General features: G+C 34.3%; 1 protein-coding gene across 2 annotated transcripts; it reads left to right on the top strand.

Annotated features, from left to right (window-relative positions):
• The first annotated feature begins 2,366 nt into the window (after nt 1–2,366).
• On the top strand, nt 2,367–4,267 carry LOC128194349 (uncharacterized). Of its 2 annotated transcripts, XM_052869804.1 has the most exons (7): nt 2,367–2,874; nt 2,959–3,217; nt 3,298–3,465; nt 3,544–3,648; nt 3,751–3,799; nt 3,885–3,980; nt 4,069–4,267. In XM_052869804.1, exons 2-7 carry the CDS (start codon nt 3,183–3,185, stop codon nt 4,156–4,158), a joined length of 543 nt encoding a protein of 180 aa, XP_052725764.1. In that variant the 5' UTR covers nt 2,367–2,874; nt 2,959–3,182; the 3' UTR covers nt 4,159–4,267. The 2 variants fall into 2 exon arrangements, with proteins under 2 accessions (XP_052725764.1, XP_052725763.1); XM_052869803.1 differs by lacking the exons at nt 3,544–3,648; nt 3,751–3,799; nt 3,885–3,980; nt 4,069–4,267 and having other exon boundaries at nt 3,298–3,502.
• Nucleotides 4,268–13,364: the final 9,097 nt, after the last annotated feature.

The following is a 13,364-nucleotide window of genomic DNA, read 5'->3' as shown; positions in this document are numbered from 1 at the left end:
AAAGAATTCACAAAAACATTTACCTGAGCTGAGCTTTGATGTTTGCTGGCACATAATAGTTCCCTTCTCAACAGAAAAGTATGAGGGTAAAGTCCACTTTTTATATAAAATCAGCTCAAATATTTGCAAATGAGCGGGATAAGAAAAAAACGTAAATCTCGCAAATCGGTTTTTATTGATCTCTCCAAATCCCTCCAAACAAACAACCATGATCCCACAAATCCATCCTTCTTAATCATTTTCAACAATAAATTCTTCTAAAGAAAACACAACGTAATTGAATGTATTTGAGGATAATTTTTTTGTTGTTTTCTTAGTGTATTTGTGGGTAATTGAGAGTGGATTAGAAGTAAAGTTTGTGAGAATTAGTATAGGATTTAATTGATGTGACAGATTTAAAAAATTTGTTTAATTGATAGAAATTAAAGATTACAAAAATACCCCTATTTATTAAAGTAATATAAAATGTTATTTATTAATATTATATTTAATTGTAAAAATGTATATAAAAAGACTAAAATTATAAATAATTATTATAATTAAATTTTAAAAATTAAAAAATTTATAATGTAGTAAAATAAATTTATTTTTAAATGTAGTATTTGTTTGTAATATAATTTACTACAAAGTAGGATCAACTTTTTTTGTAATGGTAAAAATATTATATAAAATAATAATTATTAATATTATTATTATTATTATTACTATTATTATTATTATTATTATTATTATTATTATTATTATTATTATTATAATAATAGCAGTAACAACGGTGATATTGTAAAAGTTATTAATTCCCTACAAATCTCTTCTATTATGAGAGATGAGAATAAATACTCCATCCCGCAATTCTATCTACACAATAACCTGCATTTCATCTTAAACGAGCAAAAAAAGTTTTCTCTTTCCATCCTCTTAAATCTTCTGCTAGAGGAGAATACGTTCAAACACTAGTGCAGAATTGACCTTTAACGTCACCTCATAGACGTCCGTCCACAAAAGCCCCAACGTAAATAATTGACCGGTGACATATCCGTAAATAAGTGAAACTGTAGACGTCTGTTGTGGAGGGGGCCGGACGTCTATAATATTATAGACGTTCGGCCCCCAATATCGGACGTTTACGGTGCTGACAGGGTGGTTGAAGAATTAATTGTCTTCAGCTCGTTAAACGTCCGTTGTGGGGGGGCCGGACGTCTATAATAGACGTCCGGCCCCCCCACAACGGACGTTTAACGAGCTGAAGACAATTAATTCTTCAACCACCCTGTCAGCACCGTAAACGTCCGATATTGGGGGCCGAACGTCTATAATATTATAGACGTCCGGCCCCCTCCACAACGGACGTTTAAGGGCTGACAGAGGGAGTTGAAGAGGTGATTGTTCCAGCCTCTTAGACGTCCGTGGGAGGGGCCCGGACGTCTATAATATTATAGACGTCTGGCTCCCTCCACAACGGACGTTTAAGGGGTTGACAGGGGGAGTTGAAGCGTTCATTTCTTCAGCCTCTTAGACGTCCTTTGTGGAGGGGGACAAACGTCTATAATATTATAGACGTCAGGGCCCCTCTCACGGACGTCTAAAACCCCCCGCGAATATCAATTTTAAATCCCCAAAGACGTCATATTAGTGATAGCCCCGACATCTATAGTATTATAAACGTCGGGGCCCCATAGTACCGGACGTCTATTGGTTTTTATACTAAAACGCGAACCCGCGAGCAGTTACGCTCACTGTTCATCGTCTTCCCCGCGAACTCTCTCTGCGGCATTGCATTTCCAGGTGCGTTTTCTCTCTTTTGGACCGTTTAAATTTACTTTCAATCCGATTACATTGCTATGTGATGAAATATCTTTGATTTAAACCGATTAAAAATCGTTTTCGGTGCGTTTTGGTGTAGTTTGGTGCGTGTTCTTGGGCGGCTTTTTCGACTATTTTTGGTCGTGCCCTCCTCGATTTCCCTCCCTTTCATTTGGAATCTACTTTTCAGGTTAGCTTGTACGTTGATAAAGGTTTTTTGTATGCATGTTATTGGTTTTTGTGTATGCATGTTTTTGACTCTATAAGGTATGCATGTGTTATTGGCTTTTGAATATGCATGTATTAGTTGTGTTATTATAATTGTGATATGGTAGAATGTAAGTATCAAATCATTGAGTGACACTTAGTTCCCGTTTGAAATTTAACATAAACGATTAATCTTTTAATCGTTTGTGTTAAATTTTGAATTGTCCGATTGGACAGTTTAAGAAAATTAATTTTCATAATTTGCAAAACATGTCAATTGGAGTTTATGGATAAGATTGATAAACTGAGGCAGGAGTTCCTGAGGCAATTGGTCTTTGTGACTACTTTGGCCCTACACAGAAAACCCCCCCATCAATGAGTCAGGAGACACTGAGGCAGATGGATCTTCAGTGGGAGGAAAGACTCAACCAAAGCATGAGATCAATGGAGCAACGATTCATGGAGCAGCTACAAGAACAAAAAGAAATACAAAGAGCGCTTGAAGAAAAGCTGCATTCCATGACGCAAGGCAACATGGGGGCCGCTGAAACTCCCACACCACCTCGGGTCAGCACTAGAGGATCATGCTCTACTGTAGGACCCACTCAGTATAGTGGTCAGTATGAGCTGTTGGTTGATGGGGATCCCCCACGCATTGTGGCTGTCGGACGAGTGCTTGAGGGAGGGCAGACTATTCATGGTGTTCCCACATTACCCCAGCACGTGCGTGTGACGATTGACGAGGTTCGGGATCCCCAGGCTCAGGTGCTTGTACCCACTCCAGAAATTAACTTTGTGGGGGAGGCCATAGAATCATTTATAGCCTGGCCTAGAGCATTGATCATGTCACACATCGCTACTCCAAAGGTATAATGTCTTTTTTATTAGTATTTCTATGTTTATTCTTCAAATATTTGTTGATAACTCTTTGACGTAAATTCTTATCTTCAGTTCACACGTCCTCAGAAGCAGCCAATTCATGATACAGTCATACATGAAGATGATGACATGGCTGAAGCGGAGGATGATCCTCTATCAAAGCTAATGACAAGATTACCCAGGTTGAAGAAAGCACCATTAGAACTATACTGGGATTTGAGAGTATTTGGTCTTCCCCCACATGTGCCAGTTTATATCACATTATCTGATGCATTGGAGATGATTGGGGAGACCGGATGTTGAATATTTCCATCATTCAGCTGTGGTGCATGTAAGATAGTCAATTTGGTCTTTCATATTACTTTTATTTAGATTCTTATAGTTTCTAACAACTTAACTTTGTTGTTTTAGGTACATGGACACAATCGTTGTAGAACAAGGTCGGTCTTCCATGTACGGATTTGTTGAACTTCAGACCATTCAACCGTCTGGTAACACACTTCAAAACAGACAACATTATTTGCAAACATGGATGGATGAGTCAAAAAGAGACGTATACCTTGTGCCATACATTGATGGGTAGGTGTTGTTATATGTGGCCAGTTCATTATTATAGTTTCCTTAATTAGTTAAATAATTATTTATCCTTTATGATAGCATGCACTGGCAGCTGATGGTCATCATTCCCAAAGCATGTAAAATTATATGGTTTTGTTCGTTGCATAGGAAGATGAAAAATGACTTGAGAACAATGCTTCAAGGGTAAGTGTTTCTCCAAAAATGACTTTGAATTTGATGTTCACCTTCAACTTTTATGATAAATATAGTCATATTAATTATACTTTGTGTTTTCCATCTGTACAGAGTTATTGGTAAATCACGTGGTCAACTGGTTCAAATTTTGTATCCAAAGGTTTTAAGTCATTTATAGTTCTAATTCATTATTTTCTATGTTATTCAATGATCTAAATTCTTAACTATTTAGTTTGTTATTTTAGTGTAACCAGCAGCTAGATTCATGGGAATGTGGCTTCTATGTGATGTGTTGGATTAAGACCATCATTCGAGCTGGCATTACAGATGACTGGAATGAGGTAATGATGTATACCTTGAATACATTACAAATCAAATTTATCTTCAAACATATATGAAACCATAATGAATCTTTCTTGAATTTTGCAGCGCTTCAAGAGTACATCGTCTATACCAGAGGACGCAATTAGACAGATAAGGCAGGAGTGGACCGCTTATCTTCTGCAAAGATGGAGTTAGGAATAGTTTTATTTGTTGTTGAACATTGCTTAGTTTTAGTTTAAGTTTTAACTTGATAGTTTTGGTAGTGGATTATATTTTACATTAAGTAGAACTTTGTTTATATGAAACGCATATATATATTATTGCAAAATTGTTCTGGGACAATTTTCTGCTTTTCAGGTGTGGTTTTATTGCAAAAATAAATTAATTTTTAAGAAAAAAATGCCCAGTAGACGTCGGTTAATGCACTGTCGGACGTCTATAGACGTTTGGCAGTGCACACACCGACGTCCAACCCCACCCCTAGCACAAGACAATTCAGGCATGTGGTCGTCGGGTGACACACCTCGGATGTGTGTATAGACGTCGGGGGGAGGAGACGACGGACGTCTGTATAGACGTCTGACGGGGGCACATTGGACGTCTATATGGACGTCCGAGGGGGTACACTGGACGTCTGCATAGGCGTCGGGCCTGACACATCGGACGTGTGTATAGACGTCCGATGTGGACCCCCCGACGTCTGAGTAACGTCACCCACAAAGACGTCGGAAGAAGGTCGGACGTCAAAAAGCCAAAAGAACGAACGTTTAAAGCCCTTTCTGCACTAGTGAAACGAACAAACGCTGAAAGCAAAAGAAAATAGACCAAACTATTATATAGAAATCTGTAAGTTAGAAGTCTCAAGTTATAAATTATTTCAAAAATTATTTTATGCCAATTTAACTTATTTAAATAAATGCAAATAAGTATTTTTACTATTATTATTATTATTATCAATATTTATAATTATATTAATTTTTTTATAACATTAAAATAATGTATTTATTTTTCTTACTTATTTGTCGTGTTGTAACCTACATACTAAAGAAACATGTTTACGTAAAAGATATAGTTATTCGTTGTTTAACAATTTTATTAATTTTTTTTATTACGAGTATATTACATGATAATAAAGTTTAGGTTTAATATCTTAATAGGTCCTTTATATTCGTTCATAATTTGAAATAGATCCTTGTATTTTTTGACGTCTTAATTAGGTCCTTATTTTTGTTAATTTGATGCAAATAAATCCTTTCCGTCAATTTTATAAAACGACGTTAATGAGTGTGTGACGTGGCCTATGTGAATGCGATTTTTTAAAATTTAGAATTAAAGAATTAAGTAAATATATTATATTTTTTGCTGAAATTAATTAAAGAAAGGGCAAAGATGGAAAATGGTATTGTTGTTTATGCTGAAACATGCATCATCTCTACAAGTGGGAAATCAAAATGAAATTGGGGGAATTTTCTATTTTAGGGCTCGTGTCTCATAGTTGGGAAAGAGTGGATGTGCGAGTGCTTCAGGAATCAGAAAGACGTTGTTGTTCGAGTGGATGCGCGAGTGTTGGTGGGTGAATTACCGGTGCATGTGCGTGTGGAAAAGGTTGAAGCACGAGGTGAGTTGTGGGACCTTGTGTCGTTGGAAGCGCGACACTGAAGCACGTGTTGAGTAGAGGTTAATCTGAACGAAGGTCAGTTTTTGTGGTTTATTGTCTTGCTTTTTATAGTTGGGAAAGTATAATATTCGATTGTGGTCCCCTATGGTTTGGGCCGCGTTCTTGATTGCGTTTTGGTGGTCCCCCATGTATGTTTAAAATTATATGAGTCTTTGTGAGTGCGCTTTGTTATTGTTTTAATATATTATTTTTTGTCGTCATACTGTGTTGTGCGTGTAGATATATTGATACTGTGTTGTGCGTAATGGGCGACGTTTTTTACTATGTTTTCCACCATGGGGGAAGTTCATTACTGATGGTACCTTGAAGTATGAAGGAGAGACAATAACTTTGTCCTTTGACCCTGATGTCTGGAGTTATTTTGTGGTTGTTAGTGTAGTGAAAAGTTTTGGATATGATAGCTTTAAACAATTATGGTACTGTGTAGGAGGGGGTTCAGTGTTGGAAAATAGGTTGGAAGAATTGATTGATGACACTGGTGCCATGCATATGGCTAACTTAGGTAGGCTTAATGGTGAGGTTCATTTATACGTTATACATGTTGTTTCTGAGCCTGAAGTGATAAATATGCTTCAATATGTTACTAATGACCAAGGACAAGTTCATGCCGATGGTGAAGTACAAGAAGAGGGTGAAGAAGATGGTGACGATGTTCATGTAGATGGTGAAGTTGATGGTGACTTAGAAGAGGTGCAACAGGGTGAAGAAGATGGTGATGTTGTTGAAGTAGAGGTTGAATGTCATGGTCACGTAGAAGAGTTCCATGAGGTTGAAGAAGATGTTAATGGTGTTGAAGGAGTTGTGGAGGATGAAGTTCATGTTTGTAGTTGGAGTACATCTACTGATGAACGTGATGTACATGAAAATAATGAGTGCTTAGAGGGACTTGTGGATGTGAGTGTTCAATGTGATGTTGATGGTGATATAGATGGTAATGTGGAAGTAGAAGTAGAAAGTCTTAAAGACAGTGATGATGTGAGTGTTGAAAGTGATGATCATGATGAGAGAGGTTTGTCAGATGAGGAGTGGAAATCTGAGGAATTACTTACTGCAACAGATAGTGATGAACAGGTTAATGACACTGAAGGTTATGGGAGGTTTAGTACTTTTTGTATGCCAAAAAGTATGGTGGACTTTACATGGGAAGTAGGGACTTTTTTTACAAATAAGCAAGATATTATAGATGCTGTAAAAGGGTATGCGTTGGAAAATGGTAGGAATATAAAGTTTGTCAAAAATGACAAAAGAAGATTGAGGATGAAGTGCTTTGGTGCAAAAGGAGAATGCCCATGAACCATATATTGTGCTTATATGGAGGCTGAGAAATCATGGCAGCTGAGAACTAAAAATGACATTCACACATGTAGCAGGGAGTTCAATCTCAAGTTACTTGACGCCAAGTGGTTGAGCTCAAAGTTGGAGAAAACAATAAGGGAAAATCCTAAAATGAAGGGTGTAGATATTCGTGAAAAAGTTCAAAGTAAGTGGAACATAGGTATATCTAGGGGTATGGCTTATAGAGACAAAGCTATTGCTTCTGAGCACATTGATGGGTCCTTTAAAAAACAATATAAGAGGATATATGATTATGCACGTGAGTTGTTGGGAAGAAATCCTGGATCTACAGTTAAAGTGGTTGTTGAGACTAATGAGGATGAGGTAATTTTCAAGAGATTTTACTGTTGTCTGAAGGCATGCAAAGACAGTTTTGTGTGTCGTAGGCCAATAATTGGACTAGATGGGGCCTTTTTGAAAGGGAAGTATGGTCATGAGTTGTTAACAGCTGTTGGGAGAGATGGAAATGATCAAATGTTGCCCTTATGCGATGGTAGAAGGGGAAAACAAAGATTCATGGTCCTGGTTTTTGAATATTTTGATTGATGATCTTGGTGGTCAAGACATATGTTCATCAATAACTTTTGTGTCAGACCAATAGAAGGTAACAATCATATTTAATTCGGTTCTTTCTTACATTAATTCATTACTTATATATCATATTTAATGTTGCCCACAGGGTCTACTACCAGCAATACAAGAGCTACTCCCCGATGTTGATCAGAGGTTCTATGTCAGACACTTATATTCAAACTTTAGGAAAAAATTTCCTGGTAAAAATCTGAAGAAACTGATGTGGAGGGTAGCTACTTCCACTCATCCACAAAATTGGGAGAGGGAAATGAGAAACATTAAAGATGTCAATGAAGACGCATTCAAGCATTTGATAGCCATCCCTCCAAGGTTTATTTTTGTACTTTTTTATTAGAACTATAACTCACTGCTACATATATAGGCACTGTAATTGTCTATATTTTATGGTGTAGATACTGGTCAAGGTCCAGATTCAGTCCAAGACCAAAATGTGACACATTGGTGAACAATATGAGTGAGGCATTCAACAATGTACTGGTTCATACCCGGACTAAACCAATCGCAACAATGCTGGAAGAAATCAGGGTGTACATCATGCAAAGATGGGCAAAAAACAGGACTAAGATACAGTCCTTTACAGGATCAATTTGTCCAAAAATCTAGAACAAATTTGAAAAGGAATCCCAATCAACCAAGAACTGGATTCCTAGGTAAACTTTCTTCTCTACTTCTGAATTCTAATCTACTTTCTTCAGTTGTATCTAAACTTTGTTCATTTTTCTTAAAATTTGTTCACAGCTGGTCAGGAAATAAATTGTTTGAAGTGAGACACGTCTCCCACATTGGAGAGAAATTTGTTGTAAACATAGACGACTTGTCATGCTCTTGCAGGAGATGAAGCATCACAGGAATCACATGTTGCCACTCCTTAGCCGCAATGAAGTTTCTGAATATTGATGGACAACAATTCATTCCAAGTTGCTTTATGAAGTCCACCTATGAAGAAACATATGCATCAATCGTATTCCCCATCAACGGCAACAACATGTGGGACCTACAACCATATCCGGATGTTATGCCTCCTTACAAAAAAGTTATGCCTAGAAGACCTAAAAGAAAAAGAAGAATGGAACAGTGGGAGATAAAAAAAGATGATTCTCGAATGACCAAGGCTGATTTGCGCAAGAGATGCAGACTATGTAGGGAGCTTGGGCATAACAGGAGTCGTTGCCCCAAAGCTACCCAGCAACCTACTCCTTCATCACAACCTCTGATATCATCATCACAATTATCTGAAGTCTGTAATGACCAAGTAGCTGAACCGTAGAAGCTTTTGGATGTACTGTTTTAATGTACTCTTTTAATGTTTTAATGTAATACTACACTTATGCAATACTACACTAAATGTACTGTTTTAAAGTACTGTTTTGGATGTACTAAATCTTGTTTTGGGTGTCCATTTTAATTTTAAGTTCACCTAACTGATGTTTTCCAGCTTGGTTCAGTATTATTACATATTTATGAGTTGTTTGCATTGTTGTTTAGCATTTTGATTTAGTGAAACTCAGTTTTGGGTGTGAGGTTGCCTATTTGTCTGCATAATGGGCTGTTAAGAGGTCATATTCTGAATTCTGCTATTTCTGTACCAATTAAAAGCTTAGACAACTCTATTTTCATCATATAAAGTTGTTGGAATTGATTAATTGACCTTATAGCAACTCTTGTGCATTTCCACATCTCGAAACCCCATTCTAGGTTCATTTTTTGGTGCAAATTGGCTGCTGTATAGGCACTGTTTTAAGTCTGCTGTCATTTTTTTTCTAACCTCCAGTGAAGAATCTACATTTTGTGTATCAACCTCAATGTTTTCATCTTTATTCCCATCAGTAATTTAAATATTTGCATTGGATTCCTGTGCTAAATTTTGAATCAGAGTTTTATAAGTTTGCTTAGAGACTGATAGAATAATTGTGTAACTAGAATTTTCATTTGGCAGCAGAGTTAATGTAAAAAAGTGTCATGTCATGCATTTATCTCTACTCTGGAATAGTCTTCGAACAAAGGGTTTGAATAAAGTAATCTTCTTAGATGTTGTACACTACGTGTGGTTCTGCAGAAAAGCCAAAGTCCAAATTCACATTATCATATTTAAGATGCTACAACTACAAGTTAAAGAAAAGGATAAAGAGATTGGGGACAAAGTTCTTTCCTTTTTGCTCAAAACAAGAAAACAAGATTTAGTGATATTTAAGATGCTACAAACACTCAAAAGGTTTAATGATCTTATCTGGAAATTTTCATGTCCTCTCATACTCTGAAGAACCTTTTTGAAATTTTCTGCTCAAAAAATTAATGCTCCAACGTATTGCCCAATTCAATCAGTGGGGTTTTGAGTCATTAATTATACACTCCACAATGCATATGACCAAAGTTGACTAGTTGAGATTACAGAGTAATGTACTCCAAAAAAAATTATAGACAGAAGGCATCGTTCCAAGGTTTTAGGAGAAAATGTTGTTGTCATTTTTTTCTAACCTCCAGTTAAGAATCTACATCTTGTGTATAAACCTGAATGTTTTCATCTTTATTGCCATCAGTAATTTAAATATTTGCATTGTTTCCAGCCTGCTAAGTAAATCACGTAATTGTAAACAACTTTTGAAGACACTCTCTCTTCATACAAGATACAACCCCTTCTGAATCAGTTTGCAAAAGATGATTTTCTTCATTTTGAATCACTAAGGTTTCCTCAGTGCAACAATTAATTTCCCCTGTCTTTGAGCTTCCAGCAAGAGCCCGAAAGTATCATCACCTACCTTAGTGTCATAACTACAACAAGCATCCAGCGGACTAACATAATCAGCAGTCCAACTAACAGTTTGCAAGAACAACAGAGATGAAGTGTAAAATTATAATAAGAAGAAAAAGGAAAATACAACATCATTTCATTAATTGAAGATAGTCAAATACATTGTTATTCCCGTTTTCATCACAAACTAAGTTTAACATCACCTACAACATCCTATCACAACAAATCCTATCACAACGAAAATGCACGATACATTATGGATTTGTCATCCATATTGAAATTACAATAATATTAACCACACAAATACAACAAACCGCCCCTATCAACAACTTCATCCATTTTTCCACAACCTTAACAGAATTTTTCAAATCAATCACCATATTCGCTACACCACCCATTTCTTCTGTCTTTGACAAACACTCATGATTTCCTTCCCACTTCACATTCGTATAGCATCTTTCATTACCATCATCACAACATTATTTGAAGAAATTGCAACCACCGTTTTCATGCCCGTTCTGAAAAAAAAAATTAAAACCCAATGAATACGACTTTGAAGTAAAACAAACAACAACTCATCCACGTTCGGTTACCTTGTACTTAGGGCACCCCCAAAATTGTTTCCCTCTGTTCTTTGTCGTTCGAGCTGTTCTGACCACTGTTTTCTCTCCACACAGACAAAGGGGTGACACACCACGAAAAACGACATTGGGGTCTCCATTCCGCCAGCCATTGCAAGTCGAAGAACAAGTTGAATGTGAATTCTGCATTTGATTCTCCATTGTGAATCCACTCGAACAACAACGTCTTTACCTTGTGAGACGACACGAGCCTAAAATAGAAAATTCCCCTAATTTGATTTTGATTTCCCACTTGCAGAGATAATGCATTTTTCAGCAAAAACAACAATACCATTTTTCATATTTGCCCTTTCTTTAATTAATTTCAGCAAAAATTATAATATATTTACTAAATTCTTTAATTCTAAATTTTAAAAAATCGCATTCACACACGTCACACACTCATTAAAGCCGTTTATGAAATTGACGGAAAAGATTTATTTGCATCAAATTAACAAAAATAAGGACCTAATTAAGACGCCAAAAAAAACAAGGACCTGTTTCAAATTCTGGACGAAAATAGGGACCTGTTGAGACATTAAAATTAAAGTTTAAATATCATTGTGACCTATATTTTCGTTGAGTTTTTTTTTAATGTAATATTTTTTTTTATCAAATTATAATTTTTTGTTAATTTTATTTCATCGAGGTATTTTTTATAATATTGATTAAATAGTTAACCAATGTTAATAAGGTAAGTTATGTATTAATTTTTTTTCTTATTTTTAAATTTTTTAATTTACAAAAAGAAGTTTGTGTTAAATCAATTTGGTGTTATTTGACATTAGTACTATCACATGTTAACGCAAGTATTTTGTGTGATGTCTTAATTGAGTGTTTATTTTTATTCAATTTTAATCTTAACTTTTTTAAATGAACCAATATTATATTTTTTTAAAAATTAAATTTAAATTTTATATAAATATTATATTGTTATTCTTATTTAAATTATATTTTTATTAGCTAATATTTTTTGAGTTATCGTTAAATCAACCATAATAACTGATTTAAAAATAATTTGAGATATATTAAAGACCATGTTACAATATTAAATTTATATTTTATTTTTAAATGGCCACCCAACTTAAGTGCAGACTTTTTTATTTTAAATTTAATTTTGTTATCACCTCATTATTTTTGTCATCTGAAAATTTCTATTATTTCTGTTTAGTTTTATCATATTTGAAATCATCCGGTTGACTTAAAAGTAACTTTATAAATACTAATTAATAAAAAATGTAAATTTTAATAAAAATATTAATATAATATTTATATTTAATTTAATCTCAATTTAAAAAGGAATCAAAATAATTTTTAAAAAAAATTAAATTAAACAAAAATAACAAATTCAGAAAATAAGGTATGAGACATGACATTGTCACCATTACGTAGATATATTTTTAAAAAATTTAAATATTAAAAAATAAAGAAAATAGAAAAAAAATTCATGAAATGACTCATGACATATTATTCATATACACTTTAACTATCCAATCAATGTTACCAAAAAAAATTTAATTGATAAAAATGAATACTTTATTGAAAAAAAAATAGGATTATATTAAAAAAAAAAGAGACTAAATAATAGTTATACCTAATAATAATATAAAGAAAATATTGTCATTAATGTACTAATAATATATTTGATTTAAATCTTATACTGATATGTATAGGGTAAATAACATGTTGACCACTGACTCATTTCCTCCACGGATCAATGATCATGTCAATTTTCACAATACTAGGTCAAAGACATTCTAACAAAACATAGTTTGTTCCAATCCATTTCCACCCTTAAGTGCACAGAGAATATCTCATGAGAACAACAACATCTGACTTTAATTCATTTCAGAATGAACTCTGACTTCAGTTTTTATTTTTTATTTTTTATTTTTTGATTGGGCTCTATTTTCTCATCAGTTTACTAATTGTAGACTAATAGCTTAGTTGGTTACAATTTGTACATAATATGTCTATGTGATTAAAAAAAACCCAAATATATAAAGTATATTTTTAACATCATAAATTAGTGTGTAATTTAGTTCAAATAATCATATATAAAAAATACTTTTTTAAATAGTTAATTTATTTTATACAAATCAATTCACTTTATTTCAAATATTTCTTAACTATACCAACGTAACGATATTAAGGTTTTTGTACGTAGGCAAATTTAAACAAAAGATTACTGTAAGAACCGAGAATTATAAAGAAAATTGGAGAAAGATATGTGTATGCACTGGATTGTGCCGTTCGGTTTTTAGAGTGGTATATAAATAAAAGTTTCAAATTTTGTTCATCTCTATATATATTCTCTCTCCAAAATTCTGATTTCTTCTTTTCTCCTCCTTTCTAGATTTTCTCCATCTCATCTCATCTATTCTACAATCAGACTGTGTCTCAGGAATCGTGGTGTCAAAAGCTT

Source organism: Vigna angularis, chromosome 10 (genome assembly GCF_016808095.1).
Source record: "Vigna angularis cultivar LongXiaoDou No.4 chromosome 10, ASM1680809v1, whole genome shotgun sequence".
Lineage (NCBI taxonomy): Eukaryota > Viridiplantae > Streptophyta > Magnoliopsida > Fabales > Fabaceae > Vigna > Vigna angularis.
The sequence above is the reverse complement of the archived record's forward strand: the minus strand, read 5'-3'. Positions and strand labels throughout refer to the sequence as shown.

What these genes read in the sequence shown, in the direction of transcription:
- LOC128194349 (XM_052869803.1), top strand. Translation starts at nt 2,383, where the DNA reads ATGAGTCAGGAGACACTGAGGCAGATGGATCTTCAGTGGGAGGAAAGA. An exon ending in CACACATCGCTACTCCAAAG is followed by an intron (nt 2,875 to 2,958) that starts GTATAATGTCTT and finishes TCTTATCTTCAG; the next exon opens with TTCACACGTCCTCAGAAGCA.